This window comes from Coturnix japonica, chromosome Z, assembly GCF_001577835.2.
Source record: "Coturnix japonica isolate 7356 chromosome Z, Coturnix japonica 2.1, whole genome shotgun sequence".
NCBI lineage: Eukaryota > Metazoa > Chordata > Aves > Galliformes > Phasianidae > Coturnix > Coturnix japonica.
The window spans coordinates 24,151,950-24,173,047 of record NC_029547.1 but is presented as its reverse complement, the minus strand read 5'-3'; the positions used below and the strand labels follow the sequence as shown (position 1 = coordinate 24,173,047).

The 21,098-nt window shown below is 43.5% G+C and overlaps 1 protein-coding gene and 1 long non-coding RNA gene across 4 annotated transcripts; one reads left to right on the top strand and one right to left on the bottom strand.

The window, feature by feature from the left end:
- Positions 1-1,311: 1,311 nt before the first annotated feature.
- VLDLR (very low density lipoprotein receptor) lies at positions 1,312-16,547 on the bottom strand. 2 transcript variants are annotated; one of them, XM_015848917.2, is made up of 19 exons: positions 15,863-16,547; positions 11,748-11,867; positions 10,666-10,788; positions 9,667-9,789; positions 7,957-8,328; positions 7,730-7,852; positions 7,527-7,649; positions 7,046-7,165; positions 6,845-6,970; positions 6,268-6,439; positions 5,718-5,942; positions 5,434-5,552; positions 4,909-5,048; positions 4,655-4,796; positions 4,200-4,346; positions 3,188-3,277; positions 2,724-2,798; positions 2,450-2,619; positions 1,312-1,971 (listed from the first exon to the last, which is right to left on the bottom strand). In XM_015848917.2, exons 1-19 carry the CDS (start codon positions 16,530-16,532, stop codon positions 1,936-1,938), a joined length of 3,216 nt encoding a protein of 1,071 aa, XP_015704403.2. In that variant the 5' UTR covers positions 16,533-16,547; the 3' UTR covers positions 1,312-1,935. The 2 variants fall into 2 exon arrangements, with proteins under 2 accessions (XP_015704403.2, XP_015704404.2); XM_015848918.2 differs by lacking the exon at positions 3,188-3,277.
- Positions 16,181-19,497, top strand: LOC107306096. Of its 2 annotated transcripts, XR_001551983.1 has the most exons (3): positions 16,181-16,264; positions 17,160-17,390; positions 18,000-19,497. It is a non-coding gene; the product is annotated as an uncharacterized LOC107306096 (long non-coding RNA). The 2 variants fall into 2 exon arrangements; XR_004305572.1 differs by lacking the exon at positions 16,181-16,264 and adding an exon at positions 16,567-16,674 and having other exon boundaries at positions 17,160-19,497.
- Positions 19,498-21,098: the final 1,601 nt, after the last annotated feature.

The following is a 21,098-nucleotide window of genomic DNA, read 5'->3' as shown; positions in this document are numbered from 1 at the left end:
CTTTGTTAGCTTTCTTCCAGACCATGTCAGCCTCAAACCTTAATCCAAGCAGAAATAATTCCTTCACCTTGGGAGAGAAATTAACCATTTTATCACATCTGCAATAGAATCAGTGACAATGAAGTATAGCATAGTTCATGGGAGTGACAATTCAAGACCAAGATCCAAAAAAATGAATTTAGTGTTATGAAAATGACTGAGCAGAAGGTGGCTTCCCTAGCCAAAACTTGGAGACTACTAAAGTAGTACCATGGATACTAATATCTTTTTATTTCTTGACTCCATACTTAATCATAGAACAAAATACTTGAACCACATAACCTGCAGGGTAATTTGATTGCAGTTCGTTATTGCACCAGTGTACAAGGAATAGATTCGGTGCTACTAAATTAAACACTCAAAACAGGATGCACTAGACAGCTACCAGGGGAATGAATTCCACCTTCTAAGGAGTCAGAACAGTTGTACACTTTATTATTCATTCTTGTGGTCACCCAGGAGAAAGGCTACAGCAGTAAAGGCAACCAGAATTCTAGAGCCACTACTATAAACTAACAATCTAAAGTTAACTGCTAACTCAGCTTGCATTTTAATTTCCCAAGGTACAAGCTAACAAGCCGGAAAAGCTCAACAGATCCACCTACCTCATCTGTTGAAGGCAGAGCACCAGAAGTCATAAAGCACAAGGATCAGCATCACTCACACAGTGGCTCAGTTCCCTCCTACTCCAAATCAGATGGTGCACTTGCTCCAAAAGGGAAGGGAACACAATCTCACAGATGTAGCAATGTGGGTTTTTTGGCCCTGAGAGTCCCAGAGCAGGCTGCCACGGAGAACAATGAAGCTACATCTCTGCTATTTCTTCACACAAGTGTAGGCACTAAGATGCCACCTGCACTGCAGCTGCCATCAATAATAAAGGCTAACAACTTGCATCACTGCTAGCCTGCGCTGCACAGGGCATATACATTTACCTGACTGACACTGCTTTGATACCCATCTCTGGCACACAGCATCTGTCAGTACTACCTCTTGTGCATGGAAGTGTAGTTGAGCGATAGTGGCTAAAACAAAAAACCCAACAAAAAACCAAACTACTCTAGTTGTGCAGCTGGACTCTTACAAAAGAAGACATTGCCAGACCCCTCGTCAGTCAGCTGGCAGATCAGTACTTCCTTAACAGTCCAAGGGTACTGCTAAAATAACTTCAGCCATCACTTCACACTCTGACTGGCAGTCGCAGTATAGCCCACTGCCCAGCTCTGGAGATATGTTCCATTTCAGTGGGAGGAGAATAATAGAGACCGATACTTTAAGTGCTTGTTCTTTTATTTCCCCCCCTTCTCCACATTTCAGATTTACAGTGGTTCCCTCAAAGAGCATTCATACCTGTAGAGCTCTAAGAGATAACAGACAAGATTGTTTCAGTCATACATACAAAATTACTTAGCTTACAAATTTTTGGCAATCATAGTAACCCGTTTTCTCCTATTGCCATTGCCCCAACCATTGAAAAAGACAGTGTACAATAATTTACATTTTAAGTATTTCAAAGTGCTTGGTAGTGATCTTCCAGGAATAATATTTACAAGTGGCATATACAGATATGTACAGCTGTTACACAATAGCACAAGTTGTGGCTGGAATATGGCTTTCTATGGAAAGTGCTTTGTATTTGGCCACTGGTGTTACTGACTGACCAATTCAAGGGTTACTGATAAAATAGTAACCACTAAAAGCTGAATTGTTGTGGACAGGTATTTACAGAGTTGGTTGTTAAGCTGTATAAAACAGCTAATTATGTAAGTGTTCCATACACAGAGAAAGTTTCTTCATTCTTCCAAGAATGGAGGAAGTCTTTCAGCCACAAGCATGTTTATCATCCCCGTAAGTGTAAAACACAAAGTAAACTGAAAGCGATTGCTAATCCAGTGCTCACAGCATATCATCATCTGTGCTTACAACAGATATCTGTAAAAAGAAAAAGTGTTTGTTAACTACAGTTTTACCAATAAAGGACAACAATGCAAGTCTTCACTACAGGGCAGTCTGAAGTAGGTTCTAGTTCTGCAGGCTAGAAACCATACTCAACACTGGTTTACTCCATCCCAGTCATACAGTAGCAGTTGCCGACTACGACATAAATCTTGATTAAAAGTATGAGCTCTGAATTGATTCAGCCCAGTAGTTTCAGTGCAGTCAGTATGTCTCTGCATTCCAGAACAGAAACCTCTCCCAATTTACAGAATCATAGAATCCTTGGAGTTGGAAGGGGCCTTTAAAGGTCATCTAGTCCAGCTGCCCTGCAATGAACAGGGACATGCACAGCTAGATCAAGTTGCTCAGGGCCCAATCCAGCCTCATCTTGAAAGTCACTTGGCAGCTCTTTGCTACATCCACTCTGAGGACTAGCCCAAAACCTCAGGCATATATCAATCAGTTTACTTACTGCAGGGTAGGTGTGTCCAACTGAACCACTGTGTCTGCCGATATCAATTGTGAGGTCTTCTTCTGTAGTTTTCAGATAGACGGGATTATCAAAATTCATGCTTTTCATGTTCTTGTGCTGCCAGTTACGCCATATGAAGTAGCCAGCCACTGCAGCCATCACCAGCAATACTTCAGGGAGAAACATACATTTTAAGTATAGAGTAGTATCAAGTCAAACTTATGAACAAAAAGAGCTTATCCCACCAAAAAGGATCTCAACACATGGTACTCACAGACAGGAAGAACAGCCCAAGCTCCTGATGCTCCTGTTGCAGCTACTTCAGACATCACACTACTGATGTTGAATCCTGCACAATAATTCATAAGGTAGTAAGGTTTCTTAATCACAAGATAGCAGATTTATTCAGATTTCTTACTAAGACATTAAGCCTAAAAGTTGCTCCAACATTATTAATGTTATACAAGAACAGTGCTAAGACGCTTCATCTTATCTTAGCAGTAAGATTTTTTGCTGCCCTTCTCTGAGCACTCTTGGCATTTCATGGAACCTGTGGGTTCCATGCAGTCATAAAAGAACAAATTATGTTTATCGCATACTCCAGCTGCTGTATTTCTACTACATACATGAAGTAGTTTTTTTTCTACTTGCATGCAAAGAAGATTTCAAGTATGCTAGTGGGTTAGTCTGCATTTCTCTTATCTTTTGTTTAGTAATCTGAGTTAATGGGACCAGTACCTCCAGGAACTAGTCCAACAGTTGGAGATTTTTCAGTTGTGCTGGTATCTTTAGCCTCAGTGTAAGTCACAGTTGTTCCAGTACCTGAAACTAATTATAGACCAAGAACCCAGTTAATCCTGAAGTTCTGCAATGGCTTAACTATGACAGCCATGGCAGCAAATGTTTAGCAGATGGCAGAATGGTCATGCAGCTTGTTAGCTTTATTGGAAACATTGACATTAGTTATTTTACTAAGTACAGCTTCCATTGAAAGTGTTGATAAAAAAAAATAAATGATTGCATGAACCACGTGAGCCACTTAAACAGGCATAAGCTTTATCTGAAGTAATTGAAAATATAAGCCACCCTACTCATTTCACGCTCCCTGTAGAATATTTGATTCCATAAAGCTTGCAGGTCAAATACAGCCTTTGACATCCATCCTATAGAGCAGCCACTACCTTCAGCCAATGGAGAACCATGTCCTCACATTCACTGCTTTGACTGTAGCAGTCAATCAACATGCAATTTATTGAGTGACACTTTGGAGATCCTACTCTTGCTAGATTGGACACACAAGTCTGCCACACAGCCAGAGCTCAGTGTACAAGCAGCAGCAGGTTTGCTTGGAACTGGAAAGGAAATACACAAACTTGCAAGATTAACCCATGACCATTTCAAGATAATGGATTGAATCACTGTACAGCAATGTTAGTTTATACCCCTGGTTTCTAACAAAAGGACTAGGTAGGCTTCGTGCATATGCCTGCTGTCTGCAGAAAGCTGTGGAAGCACAAGGTCTTATTGCAAATGATGATGATACAGAAGCCAGGCATGAACTCTGAACAATATCTGCAGACTTAGAGGGTAGCTCAATGCATGCCAGAAGACCACCCTCACTAAGAGAAGTTGCATAAGATTTACTCATGCAAAGCTGTCAGTCTGTACTGTCATGTTTGCCTCTTACAGGCTTAGTATCATGATTCCAATTCTCCCATCGTCCATCCTGAAAGAAGTTTTTTAATCATACCTTCACATCTCAGACCATCCTCCTGTAAGAAATATCCAGCAGGACATGCACAAGTGTACTTCGGAGAGTGTTCATTTATCTGAGGAGCAGGCAGGCACAAGTAACTACAGCCTCCATTTACCATGTTCTCTTCACACCAGTTCCTGCCTGTTGGTACAGGTTCATTTTAAGTGATTGACAGGAATGAGCTTTCATGCTCCAAAGGTACAGCATAATTTTTTGCTCAGTAGTTGCTCTAGTTGAGTTGTTTATCTCTGCAGGTTATATCTAATCTGCCCAAGCAAGAAAAATTGCAACTAGACTCTCTCAAACCCAGTGGGTGTGCTAGACTAAAAGCTTCAAGTACCAAAATGAATTAGATAGTTATACAGGGGGAAGATACCATTTGCTAACACACAATCACAGCAGGCTTCATGCAAGTATATGTTGATAGAACTACGAAGTCTAGTAGTTACCTGAAGGCTGAACAAGTTCATGATAAACAATGATGTCCTGTGCATCGTTGAGGTTGTTTACTAGGGTAACCAATTCAGCTCCAGTAAATTTGTTGGCACCATAGACTGCCTCATTCTCTCCATCAATCCAGAATACACGATCCTAGAAAATAGTCATTAACTCCCATAATCTCTGTATTTCTTTCAGCACCATAATTGCTAGCCACATACTTGGAAGAAGAGTTCTGACGAGTACTGCAGCAAGCCATTCTTACCTCAAATATTGTTAGAGCAAGAGGATGAGGAAGGAACATATGAGACTTCAGCACAAGTCTGCGATCCTGGCCATTCAGATCCACACTTGACAGCATATGTAGTTTAGAATCTAGCCAATACAGACGGCTTTTTACAAGATCTAGGATGGGAGAAAAAAAAAAACACAAACCACCAATTACTGGCTATGTGTGTAAGACCACTAGAGTTTCCTGCAAAAGCTACAACACCCACACGCTCAAGAATTGTTGCAGTGTTACCATATAGTTTCTTATTACATGGGAATACAGAAAACTGCTGTAGTGCTGCCTAATTGCACTATGCCTTAGGTAGGATACACAGCAGTGCAGGGAAAGTTACCATTTCAGCATCTGAAGTGCTGTGCCTGTTGTAGTGTCTCTAGGCATACAAAAACTTCCCAATATCAAAAGCTAAAAATAGTTATTTGAACGATGACCTTGGCTTCTGTAGTGAACAAACTGCTAAAGCTCCAGAATACCTGTGGCACAGAGACAAACTCAACATACCTAGAGCAATGCCATTAGGCCACTGGATTTCTGTTGTCACAAGCTGCTGTCTGTCAAATCCATTCATTCCTGCTTTTTCAATTTTGGCTGGCTCACCCCAGTCTGACCAGTACATAAAGCTGTGGAGCATAATTTATGTTATATGACACTATAGATACTGTAGCATCACTCTTAATTATTACATTTGCTAACAAGTAGCTAGACAAAGGCTGTGTAAATTGACTATCAGAACACAGAGTAGATAGTAGATTTGTTCTTTCCAGAGAACTAGGACAAACACTCACCCAGAGAGAGGGTCTACAGCAATAGAAGCTGGCTCTCTCAGATCAGAAAGAAATAAAACCTTTCTTTTCTTGCCATTCAGGCTGGCCACTGAAATGGTCTTTGCAGATGAGTCAGTCCAGTAGATGTTCTTATAAATCCAGTCAACAGCAATTCCTGCAGGGCTGTGTATGTTGTCTAGGATTCTAGTGTGTGTTCCAACTTTATCACGGGTATCAATAGAGGCACTGGAAAACAAAAATTACTTGCTTTTACCCCTCTTTGTCCTAACAGACTACAGCTCTGCACACCTCAGCAAAAGCTGCCTGCCAAGGAGCTGCATGCAATCTAGAAGATGTACTCGCAAATCAGGCACCTTATGAAAAGGTCACAGTTGAAACAGATACAAAGAAGTGCAACAAGTATGCACATGCTAGCTCCAGGAGATTGTACCTGCTGTGCTTAGTCTTGGTCATTGGTAATCTAGCTCTCAGCACAAAAGCCTACAGAAGAATCTTGGGTAAAATACAGGATGCTTAAGGTAGAACTAAGTCAGAGGATAAGTCCATTTACCTGAAAATTGCTTTTTGGCTGAAGTCAGCCCAATAAAGCTTTTGCTCAGCAATATCAGCATCTAGAGCAACTGTGTTTCTTAGCTGCTCTACTAGCTGAATGTATTCTTTTCTCTCAAGGCCAATCTTCCTGATATCCCGTCGGTTGGTGAAAATCAGACATGGTTCTTTCCCTGCAGAAAAAGTAATTATTTAACTATGTTTCTAGACATCAAGTCACAAACCAATGGCCTTTAAGACAGCTTTTTAGGAGTCATATTTAGTATCTGCTATTTCACACTTGGAAATGGATACTGACAAACATCTTAGCTGTATCATACCCCATTCTTTTCTCCCTTCATGGTGAGCACCCTCCTCCCTGGGAAAAAAAAAAACCTGTCATGTAGACATGGTAGCTTTAAGTGGCATGTCATAGCACTACTCAGAATGTTAGGACTGTTCAGGCCTATTCAAGTTATGCTGTTAAGAGCATAGTTTGGGTCATAACTACAGCAGCATGAAAATGTACATCACTAACTGTCTCACTTAAAAGTGAATGACTTCCAGGCTTATGGTTATTGTCTCATGCCAATACTTACCCACAGCCTTGCACACTCCTGTAGCAAGATCCATCTGATAGCCACGGCTACATTCACACTTGTATCCCCCTTTCAGGTTGATACAGATTTGGCTACAGATACCAGGATTTTGGCATTCATCAATATCTGTAAAGACAAATTCATTTTGTTCTCATCTACAGTACAACTCATATGTTCACTATTAACTAATTTGATACTTGCCTCCACACGTCCTCTTGTCTACAAGCTCAAACCCAGCTGGACAGTCACATTCATAGCCAATAACAAGATCTCTGCAGATGTGAGAGCATCCACCATTGTTGACTAAACATTCATTTATGTCTGGAAGAGAAGAACAGGTCATTTCTTAAACAGCATACATATATAGGCCTGAAATCTTAGTCACTGAGTGCTGTACCAGATGCTCAAGACCACATTTGACCAGCTATCAATACGCTTGTGTTCTAAGTGGGCAGCAGCAGCTGAGGCTCCTCTGACCTTCAGAGTTTAATGGCCTCAAGTACCTTCAGGTCACAAAGTCATCCCAATAGTCAGTTTGACTATGATAACGACAGCCCTATTAACTGGGTTACTCTTGTTTATTTTTGCTACTAAGTAAATACAGATAAGTATTTCATTCCAACAACTGACAGCTCAGGAAGTGTTTAGTAGTCAGTACTACATAAGGAGTTCGTTCACTTACTACATTCCTTGAGAGGCTCATCACTCCAGTCACTGCAGTCTCCCTGATGGTTACACACTTTGTTAACATCTATGCATTCTCCACTTCTGCACTTGAATTTGCCAGGTCCAGAACACTGAATAACTGAGATAATGAAGACTATGAAGAGGCTGCCAGCTTCAGAAACTATGCAAGTCTTCAGTCTTGTTAATCTGCACACTTACCACTGTTACAGTTCGCTTCATCAGTGCCATCTAGACAGTCTCTCACACCATTGCACTGCCTAGTCCCATGGATACAGTTCCCATCTTCACACCTGAACTGGTCTGGTCTACAGGTCCGAGAAGCTGTGGGGACAGCCATTAGACAATTTGACTCCTGCAGTCTGCAAAAAGGAAAAAAAGAGGGGCCAAGGAACACCTCCTATAGAAGAGGAATCAAGCTAACTTACGGCAGTTTATTTCATCACTTCCATCTTTGCAGTCAGGATCTCCATCACAGCGCCACTTCTTGTGGATACATTCACCTGAGCCACACTGCACCTCACTGGTAGAACACTTTACAGGAGGCAAAGGCTGTCGGCCACATTGCTCCAAAGATTCATCAGAGTGGTCAGGGCAGTCAGCATCATCATCACACACCCAGCTGGCAGAGATGCAAGTGGAGCTCTTGCACTGGAACTCATGAACACCACATGTTGGAGGTGCACACTCCAACTCATCACTACCATCACTGCAGTCATCTTGACCATTGCAGACAAAGCTCTTGGAAATACATTGCCCACTAGTGCATGTGAACTCTGCTGCACTACAAGTCACGTTGCCTGGAGTAACAGGAGTGAAAAAATATTAGCAGGTTATCACAGGAAGACTTCTGAATGAACATATTTTGCTTTTCAGTTTCTTTGCTCCATCAGATGTGAGTTGACACTAGGTCAACATTCTGCAAAAAGAAGGCTTTAGGATAATCTAATTGATCACCTACAATACACACGTGACATATGAACAATTCTCTTTGTCTTAAGCATTAAGAGTGAGAAACATCAGTCCTGAGCTACTGAGCTAAAATAACCTCCTGTTTGTTCTGCTTTAGCATGCTAGCCCTTAGGAAAACAGGCTCAGAACCTGTGAACCAGAGACAGAAGGTAAGAGAATTGCTAACTCTGGAGTATGGTCTAAGACATTGGCAGCCAGATGGTCAGCATGCTCTGTAGTTTGAAATTGAAGTGTTTTGTACAGATCCTCAGGACAGCAGTGGTCCATTTACCTTGGCCACTGAAGATAAGCTGATTGAGATCTTGCAAAAGTTGTTCCTGTGACATTAAGCAGTCACAGAACTTACACTGATACAGATAACAGTGGTTTTATAGCACTGTAGCTAGCAGCTCAGTATACCTTGGCTGATAGCTCTATCAACTTCATTAGAAATGCTGTCTGTAAATTTACTTAACAGATTAAATCATTTGCTTGTTAGAAAAGATGCTACCCCACACATGCAGAGCACAAGCTCAAAGATCTGTAACTCATTAAGCCATCCAGGCAAGGTAGCTGTGGCAGAAGGGAGCCCTGTAACTCTGCTTACAGCAAATTTATCTGAGGACACCTCAGGCAACTCATTTGCAATAAAAACATTAGAACAAGCCAGGAACACTGTACTCTAATTGGCAGCTTCTGCTTTACTTGTGGACTGACTCGAATTTGCTCTTTAACACTTGAAACCCAGCTTCCCTAGTCTACACTTTCAAATAAGTGCAAAATATTGTAGAACACAGCTATGTAGTAGATTAGCTGCCTCCTTGTCCACAAATCCCAGCTACATCTTTAGGAGACAAACTTAATATAGACAGCAACTAGATTTACATGTTAAGAAACACTGAAAAGAACAAGTTCTGATGGTTTGTCTGATATGTAACTAAGTCTACAGCTATTGCCAAAACTAGCCAGAGACCAAAATAGATGCTGAATATACTGTTTTACTTCTTAACTTCAAAGCATAGAAGACTCTTAGAACAGGTCTGCTTTGTCAAGTGGGCTGCAATACAAATCAGTTTATGGAAATACTAATATGAGGAATTTATCTTCCCAGGTATACTGTCCAGCCAGCTCCTTTTCAGACAAGTCAATTTCAAATAGAGTTATGCAGCCACCATTTCATCCCTTACCACAATTCTCTTCATCTTCTCCACTGTCACAGTCTTTTTCACCATCACATTTCCAGGACACTGGGATACACTGTGTTGACTGAGGACCACAGCTGATCTCATTTACCCGGCATGTTCTCATATCTATTGAAAAAAGTTTAAGTTCAATTTAAGAGTTCTGAAATTTAAGAGCTACTGATTTTGGATTTTAGCAGTTGCCCTGAAAGTTGAGTCTGAAAGGTTTCTGCTCTGATCACAGTCAGAATTAGATGCCAGCATTCAATGAAATCAATGGCTTATCCAAGGAAGAGGTTATTCTAGTCTTTAGAATTCATTAAAAAATAAAGAACTGGAAGCATCTTTTACAATCATCTCTGTCAAAGCAGCTTTTGTGATTGAACATCACAAACTGTTAAACTGTAGAAGACTGTGCAACACACAGTAGTAAGCAAGAGTGAATACGAAGTGAAGTTAAACTCCAGACTGAAATACAGTGATTGCTCCTCAGCATAGGTCCTACAGATAAAGAATGAAACTCCAGAGGTCCCACAGACCTGTATCCCTTGATTAGGACTGTACTTAGGACCAAGGTTACTAACCTCACAATCAGGGATTAGTACTTCTGCTTCTGTCTCCCCAGCTCAAAAATCAGTCACTTAGGTCCTATGGCTAACCCCAGTCAACTTGCAAAGTAGCTGTCTTGGAGGATGGTGTTCACTCTGAACAAGATGCAGGCCTGCAGTGCTGTGATTAGTGTCCCTAACTGTAACAAAAGCCTTATATTTGCTATCTTTAACCAGGTACACGTGCAGATTTTCCAGTTCTTAATCTTTTTAAGAAGCAGTAAATCTTGTCAAGAACCTGATGTAGCCAAAGCCAAGCTAGCGCTTATAAAGGTGCATTTCCAAGACAACTGAAACTTTTTTTTTTTTTTGGAGGAGAGCCAGGGGGCAAGCAGGCAAGAAGTCAAATGGCTATAACCTGCTGGCTTGCCCACACTGATGGGAAAGTTGTACTTACGGCACAGCTCAGCACTCTCATCAGATCCATCTTCACAGTCCGGATCCCCATCACACTGCCATCTGTTCGGCACACACTGACCACTATTACATACGAAGTCAGATTCAGCACATGTCTTCTTCACTGGAAAGGAAAAGGACAGGCTCTTTTTTTTATACCAGATTTCAGTTTTTCTGTTGGTAACTAGAGATAAGCTGCCTCGCTCTCAGGAAACCACTGCAACCACCTCAGTTCTTGGATGTCTGGTGCTTTCTTCCACCAGTCTAACAACAACACTACTTAACAGTTCCCAGAGAGTTATGCTGCATACAGACCAACACTTGCCTTCCCATAAGCAGATACTAATGGACTGCTAATGTTAAAGGAAAGTAGCTAGGTAGGTAGAAGAGATGTGACTTCATTTACACATGAGTTAAATTAAGGTCTGTTAACAGCTATTTTAAGATTTTGAACTTCATGCTCATTATCAAGGCATTTGATTTGTGGTGTCATTACAGAAGCTTGGTACTATGTAACCCAATTGCGTAACTCAAGCAGACCAGCAGTCCAGCCACACCAGTGCTGGATATTAAGTCTGTTCTGCCTTGTCTCCAAGTATGTCTAGTCATCTGTCCTGGCCTCCACATCTGCAAAAAAAACATTGAGTTGGCAGCCAGAGCTAGAATCAGTGTTTATATGAAATGCAGCAGAACCACTTTCATACGTAACAGGACATCTAACCTTGCAATAGCCATGAGTTGCATACTAATAACAACAAGCTTCTACCGTGTTTTCAAGCAAAAACTGAAGAGAGTTCTGTTCTAGGCAATCTCCACTGCAGCAAATAAAGTTTTAGTCATGAGCCTTTCTCTCAGTTCCAGAAGACTCCCACAAACTAGGAAATTCAACTGTATCTTACTGATACAGAGCACCCAGATTGTCCCCCAGCCTTTTCTAGGCATTTTGTCTTCTACTCTGCATTACAGATGTAAAAAGTGCTGGTCAGAATAAGCATCTTTCCAGCTATCTGCTTCCTGCTGTTAACCCCTACTGCAAACTACTGAGTACAGATGCAGAGACATTACTGCTGCTTGAGTACTTACCGCAAGCACTTTCATCACTGCCATCTGAACAGTCTTCATCACCATCACATTTCCAGAGCAAAGGAATACAGCGTCCATTACTACATGCAAACTGGGATTCTTCACATTTTGTTTTTGCACCTTCAATGAAAAGAAGAATCTGAGCCCCTGTGCTGCTTGCACTACTTCCTTTGTTTCACCCCACGCCCAATAAACAGATGTTTTCCTGCTGATGCCAAGTTCTGTATTATTTTACTGTTTTCATCTTTGTGAATCACAACAGTAGAACTAGAAGCTTTCTTTCACTGTACAACTGCAGAGATTAAGCAGTTCAACAGTCTACCTGGCAGACAGCAGTAAATCAGTCTCAGTGTTCACAATATTGAGCTTTTATTTTCAAGGCAGGGTCAAGTTTGCAAGGCAAAAGGATACTCACGAACAGGCTCCTGCTGCCTATAGCCTATCATGACATTCTAAAAACTACTCAGACTTTGAGCAAGCTGCTTTTAAACATGACTGAATTTCAAACTGGACTGGCATTCCAGTACTCTGAAGCTAATGTATTACAACCCCAAGACATTTGTAGCAGTGGCTTAGATATCTGCTCTGTAATGAACAACATTTTTTCCATCATGTAAATTACTCCAGCAGTAGTAGCTCCAAAGTCTGTAAAATTACAATAATGGACAGAGTTAGTTTCTACCACCTGACTGCTAACAGTCCCCACAGAGGCATTCCTTAGTAGATGCAAAAGGAAGTGTGATGACATATCCAGATTTTTTCTCATTATTAAAGCTAGGTCAAGCGTAATGCTAAGAGAGCACAATAATTTATCACTTCCTTCTCAAATTAAGTCTCTCATCTCCAAACTGTTAAGTCTGATTATTATTATGCTTCAGTCAGGTACTCTTTTGTGCATGATGCTTGAAGTGCACTTTCCAGAATATCTTCCATTCTGAAATGGTATGTCCCTGTCCCTCAAGGGAATATGCTTTGTCTTGAAGCCCTGCTACAACTATCATTAAAAGCAGCAGCGTGCCTCTTCAGCACAGAAGCCAGAGCTGTTCCATTTAATGCTTCCAGGCAAGTGTGTGAGTATATGCAAGAATTCTGGCTGCACACATCCATGGCATGATGCAAAACTTCTGCTCCTCCTTGATCTCCTGTAATGGCGGTGCCCTTTTTCCGCCTGCCACAGCTTTGAGAGGGCATCTAATTTTAGTGGAACCCAACTTGCTATTTTATATCTTCTGTGTACAACATACAATATGCAAGACTGTTTCCAAATAAAGGGAAGCCATTCCACTTTCTGAAACGGATCCATTTCACATTGTATCATTAGCTCTCAGGCACTAGATAACAGCAAGCACTGGACAGAGCATAAGTAAGGAGAACAAGGGCAGTTTTACTTGACAACTGTATAATGTAAATTCATGCTATAAGTAAATGATTTGAAACAGCAGCTTACTGAGTTCTGCTGAAGTTTCAGCAGTTTTACTGGTTGAGTAAAACACTGACAGAATCAAGCTGTAACAATTTGTTTTGTGGGAACTGTTTAAGGAGTGCCAGAGCAATCAGACATCAGCACATGCGCTCTGTACTTCCATCACTCCTTTTCAGGGTAGGGATTGTACCAGCAGGCAGTTGCCAGCAGCACTGTTTTTCAACATTAACACTGCTTGGTCAACAGCTGTCAAAAAAAGCAGCTTGCCTAGTAGTGCCAGAGGGGAGACCTCAGCCAGCTGAGTGGGTACAGAGGACACAGCTATCAGCTTGCTATTGCTGGCATCACTCTGCTGTCCAATTGCCTCTAACAGAAGTAGACATCTGCTTGCCTGGTCACACAGCATTCCAGTTATTTCTGTATTACTAGCTAAAACACAAAGTGACTGACTCCAGCTAGTTTTGAGATGTTCTTATCCAGGCTATCGGAGTGGGAACAGCCAACCCTTCCCAAAATAGCACGCTAGAGCTATTAGACTAAGCCTGCCACTCAGGAGATACCAAAATAACTCCCACAGTCTTTAGTTATGCTATTTCAAGCTAGAATAACTTAGTAAAGGCTTGCACAGTATATTGCGGCTTACAGAGTAACACCACTTTGACCAAATACAACAGGGAAACTACCCACAAAGCTAAGTGGAACAGAAGCTGAGCTGGGAGTTAAAGCTATAACTCCACAAACTACAGGGAGGCATTCCAAAAAGGTGCTGCTTTTCTTGCAGCTGATCTTTTGCAACTACTTTTGACAGCCAGTGAACAAATAAGGAACTGCTAGCACCAAACACTCACGAACCTAGGTTATAATCTGTTGCTGCTCCTTTAAGATAGCCCTCAAGCTCTGAAGGCCACATGCAGCAAGCTCCAGCAGATCACTACCTACAGTCCCATCCTGCACTAAGCACAGTTCTGCAGTGCCAGGCAGACATTTAGGCAAGATGCTACCACGAGTGATTTTTAGATTGATATAAATCATTAATTCAAAAGCTTTTCAGCATGTGCTGGTCATTCATCAGAAGCATGTTTACACCTTTTGTCCACTTTAGGATAAGTTTTGGGTGGAAGAGGTAGAAGACAAGTAACTACACAGGCCGAGAGTAAGAAACATCACTGTACTGTTTCCCTGGTTACCCACTCAGAACTGCAACAAACTTACAAGCAAGGTAAAGGAACAGTCACCATTACCAACCAAGTTAAAGCATAGGAAATTTTTCCCCTTAGCTCTGCCATCATCACTTGTCTCCACTTCTTAAGTGGATCATCAGTTTACTTCGCTAAGGCCAGCTAAACATGTGACACTGCATGCTGTCATATGACGCCAACTACCAGAAAAAAAAAGCTTGCAGTAATGATTGGGAAACCCACAGAGAGGAACAAGCAGAGCCAGCTGCTCTGAGAGGCCACTGCCTCAAACTGAATGAAGAAACTCAGAGGACTAGAGCTACCTTCAATGCTCGACTCCTCATATGATTTCTAACTATTGTGCACCAGTGGTTTTAGTGCAGGCAAGTTCCAACCTTCGTGCTACAGATGCATAACCATGGGGCCTGTGCCTACTGTAGACATGCATGGGAGCAGCCTACAGGACGGGAAATGGAGGCATGGCCTGAAAATATACTTCTTTCTTATTGTTGCTGGGAGGACTGTGAGGCAGCCCCCTGGCTGGGTTCTGCTCAGCAAACCTCATGTCTGAACTGCAGCACACCACTGGGACTACAAAGCCTAACTCTCTATAAGCAAACGTTGAGAATACAACCAAAGCAAAACACTTCAGAGAGCTTGTCAGGACATTATGGCACACAGCTCCCAGGCTCAAATGAGGTACAACACCACATGTTAACTACCCACCTCCCACCTAGCAGACCTCAGCTCCTGGAGAAAAAGAGAAGTTCCATTCATTGATCACCCCCTCCAGTCAAAGGGAAAATATTTTTAACTGACCATGCATGCTTGACGTTCAAGTTCCACTGCTGCAGGGGGAACCACATCTACATCGACAACAATCACCGTCTGAGCTACCTGTGCGGGCCCGCTTCGCGAGGGCTCCTGCGCGGGCAAGGCTCAACCTCGCCGCCAGGTGGAGATCCCCCACGGTGGCTACAGCTGGCCCGAAACGAGCCACGCCAGCGCCGCTGGATGCCACAAGGCCAAAGTTGCCGAGTAGTTTGACAACCCCTCGGACACTGCGGGCCGTCCCGAAGCTGCGCTCCCCGCCGCCCAGCGCGCAGACCGTCCCTCACCGCCCGGCATCGCCAAACCTCCCGCAGCAGCGGCGGCAGCGCGGCGCTCCCAGCTGAGCCGCTCTGGGGCGGGGAGGGGCGAGCCGGCCGCGGGCTCGGGCCCACCCGCAGCGCCCCGTGCGTGCTCCGTCCGCCCGTGGAAGCGGTGCCTCGCGGCGGGGCTGGCGGTAGCAGGCAGAGCCCGGAGGCCCCACGCTTCGCCTTCACTCCGCGGAGTCCCGATCTCCCCGCACAAAGGAAAAAGCACACCCCAACCGAACAACACGCGTACGTGCGCACACACACAGAAACACGCACAAAAACAACCGAAAGGGCTGGAGGGAGAGAAGTGATCCCAGGGAGCCGCGGAAGCAGCCCCGGCGGTGCGCGCCCCAGCCCCCCACGTCCCGCACTCACCGTCGGTGGCAGTACGCAGGCAGCCGAGGGCGAGCAGCAGGCAGAGCGCCCACCGCCGCGCCCCACACCCGCCGCCGGCCGCCGCGCTCCGGTCTCCGAGCTGCCGGCTCGACCGCATCGCCGCGCTGAGGGACAGAGAGAGGGAGAGAGGCGGGGAGGGTGGGCGTGCAGACGTCGCGGTCAGAGAGGCGATGAAGAGAGCAGGGAGCCGGAGACAGGCACGGGAGGAGGGTGTCCCCGCGGCGCTCTTATACCAGCTGCCCGGCCGCCCTGCGCGGCCGTGGTGACTCACGGCGCCGCGCCGGGCCCCGGTTGGCTCACCAGCGCCGCCCGCCCCCGCTTCCTCCTCCGCGGCACCTGCGGCCGCCTCGTTGCGCCCGTACAGCGGCTCGGATCGGCGCGGTGAGTGGCGGCGAGCTGCGTGCCGCGGGATGAGACACCCCCCCTCCTCCCCGGCCTTCCTCCTGCTGGTGACAGCCCCTGCGCGTGGCCGGCGGTGGGGGCAGCCCCGGTGGGAGCGGGCTGTGCCGGGTTGCAGCGGCTTTGTTCCTGCACGCGCCGATCCCGCACCCCGCCGCGGGGAGGGGGTGTTGCTGGGCCCTCCGTGCTGGGCAGCACCGCCAGGCGTGCCGGAACACACGCCGAGGGATGGCTCTTGCCAAAGGAGCATTTGTTGAGTTCGTTGTCCCTTCGCCTCGTGCTTGTGCGCGTTTCCTCCCTCCCGAAGCAGAAGTTGGCTTAAACGAAGCGGGTGCTGCTTTTTGAGGAGGAAAATCGCTACTTCTGCATTCTCAGATCAGGGATTGCAGTTGGTTAGTAATTGCAAGAAGTGATATGCCTGAGGTCGTGTAATTACAAGCTTAACCTTTTATTTTAGGAAGGAGAATTGGTGGTTTTGTTATGCACGTGTAGCCTTTAGAACATGCAGTTCTATCTTGGTGAATTAAAGAAAGAAAGGATGGATCCTTAAGAAGCAAATGTGATTTTGTTCACGGCACTAATAAAATTTACAATTGAGTCCCTGTGATTCTGTTCCATATTTACTTTTGTAGTCCCGCTACTTCACATTAATAGAGTGTTCTGTGCTTTTAATATCTTGGTGGCAACAGAAGCTTCAGTGAGCTTCTCCATCCAAAAATGGTTGAGGAGCAGAGTGCTTTTGTTCCTTGGAAGTAAAGCCTTGAATTAAACTGGTATTAGTGTGGTATTATTGATCACTTTTGGTTATGGGGTGATTCTGTTTGATGTTCCATGCTGCTTAAATGTCATAACATGTTTCTTTTTATGTTTTTTGCAGAGTGGAGCCCTTTCTGAATCGTATCCAGTTGTGTCGTGATTCCACTAGAGCCAAATCACACCACTGCATTAATGACTTCGGAGTGGATTATTTCACGTCAGCATGTAACAAATGATCATCCAGGCCATCCAAATGAGCAAATGGTTGATGTTACAGACACCTGTTTAAAAAGGGCAAGATTTAATTTCATGTAAATGGAGTCCACCTGGAAATGGTATTTCTGATGCATAGGTAAATGTGAAGAGAGCACTTCCTTATGTTTGCCTCCCTACAGCCCTTCTTTCTCGTGGCCTCAGGCAGGGTGGAAGATACTCTGCTTTCTCATTCTGCTTTGGATGTGGCATTGGCTGTTACAGCCATGTCTTCGCAAACATATGCTTCGTCAAACAAGAAAAATCTATTATGTAGAAGAGAGTTGAGTGGGGTCCTCAGGAAGATGGCTTGGTACTCTGAAAACATAGTTCTCTTTGCAGAACTTCTGCATGACAAATTGCCTTCAGTTGGGTGCTCACTGTTGCATGGTCTGCTGTACTCTAGACTGAACTTCATTTTCACAAATGGCCTGTTACCATTATAGAAATATTTCATTACCTGAGTGCAGCAACACACAGCAAGACCCCAGTTCCACTGCAGAACACAGTTAGACATAACTTAGTATATGCCAGTAGTTGATGGTCTCTCCTATTTGTCTATGGGAGGTATAGATTCACTTGAGGAGAGAGGAGTGTCACCTGCATTATCCATTGCTTTCCACATCTAACCATTTGGACTTCCAAAGGAGAAATTACTGTAAAATACTGTTATTTTTGTTTTGTTTTGTTTTTTTATGTTTCATTTCAGTTAAAATGCAGCTGGATGTGCTTGAGTCTGAACATCTGGTGTTGTCTCTAGAAGAAGATCTTGGAATGAAGAGGTCTCTCCCCTCCTTAGCATCCTTACAGGATTCCTGCCTCTTTAAGGAGGGGCATGGAGCCAGCCATTCGCTATGTGGTGATCTCTGTGCCCTCAGAGCCAGGAAACATCTGCATGGAGGTTCTATGCCTTGGCACAGCCATAGCCTTCCAGAGGCAACATGGCAGCAGAAGGGTTTGTGGTGCCTTCTGTGAGTCATGTGTGGCTTTGGCCATGCATGAATATTCAAGCCCAGATAGATCTATATAAGAGAAGCAGAATAAAACAGTGAGTTTCTGTTGAGAATACACACACCTGTGAGAAAAGCAGTCCTACTGTGCTAGTGGTAATGGAGGGGTGTAGCACCCAGAGGAGGCTGGGGTTCAGTGAGAGTGCTGAAGCTTGTGGAGAGTGTGAGATGGCTCTTGTAGTACTGAGACCTTTCATCATGTGCTCAGGAAATGCATGAATGTTGCTTTGTTTTTGTGTGTGGCTCTGAGTCTCTTTCAGACCTTGCTGCATCTGTTTGAGTGGAACTTCTTCAGCTATCAGGAGGTCAGGCAGCTGTAGGTACAAGGTGGGTGATAAGGTGGGAGTGCAGGATGGCATCAGGATAGAGAGTTGGCATTACCCTCGCTGTTCTGCAAGGTCCTGTGGCCAAGAGCTTTCTCAGAGAGTGCTTCCCTTGCTCACTTAATCAGCATATGTCCACCAGCTGTTGCTCACATTACTACATATCTGCTATGATGTTATTAATTGTGCACTATGATGTGCAGAGCACAGGGCTAATGTTTCCAAAAGCTTTTAGGCATTATCCAGGGCTAAGATCAGACTGTCTGAAAGACCAAAGAGGAGCATTCAGAAAATTTATTTCTAGCAGTAGCAGTACTGAGTAGGCAGTTTCAGTGGAGCTTCGTCAGATAGGGAATTTTTTGTTGCAGGTTTCATCATTTGGGATGAGAAGAGCTGCTGTTTTTGTGGAGTGTTCTGCAAATAATCTGTTCATATGTGCAAAGAGCTGTCAAGACTCAAGTGGTACATGGTATTAAATATTATGCATAATAGTTTCATAGTCGCTCATTCTTTTAAACAGGTCTCCACATCTTCATTTTGTTTCATGCACTATAACTGGTAAACATTTATGAATATTTTGTGATGTCCCTTTGCAAAAAGAGCTGGAAAAGATTGCCAAGAAGCTTAGTGAACCAGTCGGGCATTTCCTTTGCCTTGAAAAGTGACCCTAGTAAAATGGAAATGGCATCACATTAACTTTCCTTTTGGGAATTCTGATAGATATAAGGACCTAGAAACTTTGCAACATCAATTCACCTGAAAATGCCTTTGGATTTACAATAGGCCTGAATTCTTTGGGATAGTTGGCTGTTTTTATTGTAGAGTGTAATGTCAAAAAAGAAAATAAAAGACATGAGTTCTAGAGTTCATATAATCTGTGTGAACTCAGTGTGTTTGGTGTTCCGTTATCTTTTTGCCTTAAAGACCTTATAGCCTCCCTTCCAAGCGAGTTCCTGAAGCACACTGGGATTACTAGTTCACCCTCAGGTCTTAAATCAGACTTTTGCCTCCAGTTCCTTTGGTGAAGGACACAAAGTGAGAATATGTCTACAGCAGTAACTTAATCTAATAAAGAAAAGGAAAGCCTCATGGGTAGAGAAAGCAACAGCTATGTATCACAGGATGGCATCCTGCCTTGGGATCACTTGCAAAAATTTTGTCTTCAGAATGTTCTGCTACCAAAGATTTCACTTGCTCCTAAAATCCTTGTATGCCTGAACTGACAGTAATTAAAGGAGCTGTTCTTATGGCTGCATTTCTGAAATGCAGAGACAGGATCTATATAACTGACCTCAATAGAGCTGTTCACAGCCCAAGAGAGACAGAATGCATCCTTTGGGAATAATACAAAATAGGTATGTGCATGAATCCCTCTGACCCACATCATTTCATACCTGTGTCTGAGGACAAATTGGCTTGTTTTGTTTGTTTGTTTGTTATTGCTGCAAGGTTTCTCAGCAAATTATTGGGAAGCTTATATCATTGTTCAAAATGCTACTGAGGTCTGTGTTGTGTGTTTTCCATGCAGCCTGAGAAAATATAGTGATAGTAACAAAACCTCACACTTACAATACAGCTTTCCTGTGTTGTTCTTCGGATAACTAACAAATAAGAATATAAGAATCACAAGCATGTTCCCCTGCCCTTGCCATTAACATCATCTGAGTTATAAAGGTGAAGCAGACAACTGATATGTTGCTCTTGATTTTAATACAACTTCTTACAGTACTTTGTTATCATTAGGAGTACAAGAAAGTCACCTGTTGGATCCAAAATTTCCTTTTTTTCCTTTTTTTTTTTTTTTTTTTTTTTTTTCCGGCTAGGGCATGGTAAAATTTCCGCTATGGGGAAAGGGGATGTGGGATGGAGTGTGGCTTCAAAATACAGCCACACTGTACAATGAGCTCATTGGCAACTATGTCAGCACTTCAAGTTTTCATATTTATCTTTGGAAATAAGATATTCTTTAGAAATATCATTCCCTCATGTGACATGCAATGCGGAATCCAGTAATAAGGTAAATGGCTGATACCTCAAAATTTATTTTCAATAAACATAAGTTGCTCTGAAAGCCATGCCTCCTATTTATTTCTGTTGACACTATGACAAAAAGCACAACACTATTTGATAGAGCAAATTCTCAGCTACAAATCACTGTTTTTCAACACTCACCACAATGAGCTGTACGTTTTCATCAGCTATGAACAAGAGCCTGAATGCTGCTCTTGTAACAATCTGCACCAGCAGAAGTGACCCACAGCTGCCACTCCTGAAATGCACCACCCAACACCTCACTGCTCAGCAAGCATCAATGAATGTCAGTTGGTGCCATTTTTTCTGTGTTGAGGGATTCAGAGATACATCTTTGCCTCATCCACACTCCCATGTCAGTTGCTGTTTTGTCAGAGCAACTCTGCTGCCATCTGTCACATGGCAACAACATGGAACAAGGTGCTGGTGGGAAGGTTCAACCTC

Coding starts and splice junctions, on each gene's coding strand:
- VLDLR (XM_015848917.2), bottom strand. CDS start 16,532: ATGCTCCTTTGGCAAGAGCCATCCCTCGGCGTGTGTTCCGGCACGCCT. Junction 10,789..11,747: donor CAGTGATGAAAGTGCTTGCG/GTAAGTACTCAA, acceptor TTTCCTTTCCAG/TGAAGAAGACATGTGCTGAA. Junction 2,799..3,187: donor TGTTGGACTAGTTCCTGGAG/GTACTGGTCCCA, acceptor ATTATTGTGCAG/GATTCAACATCAGTAGTGTG.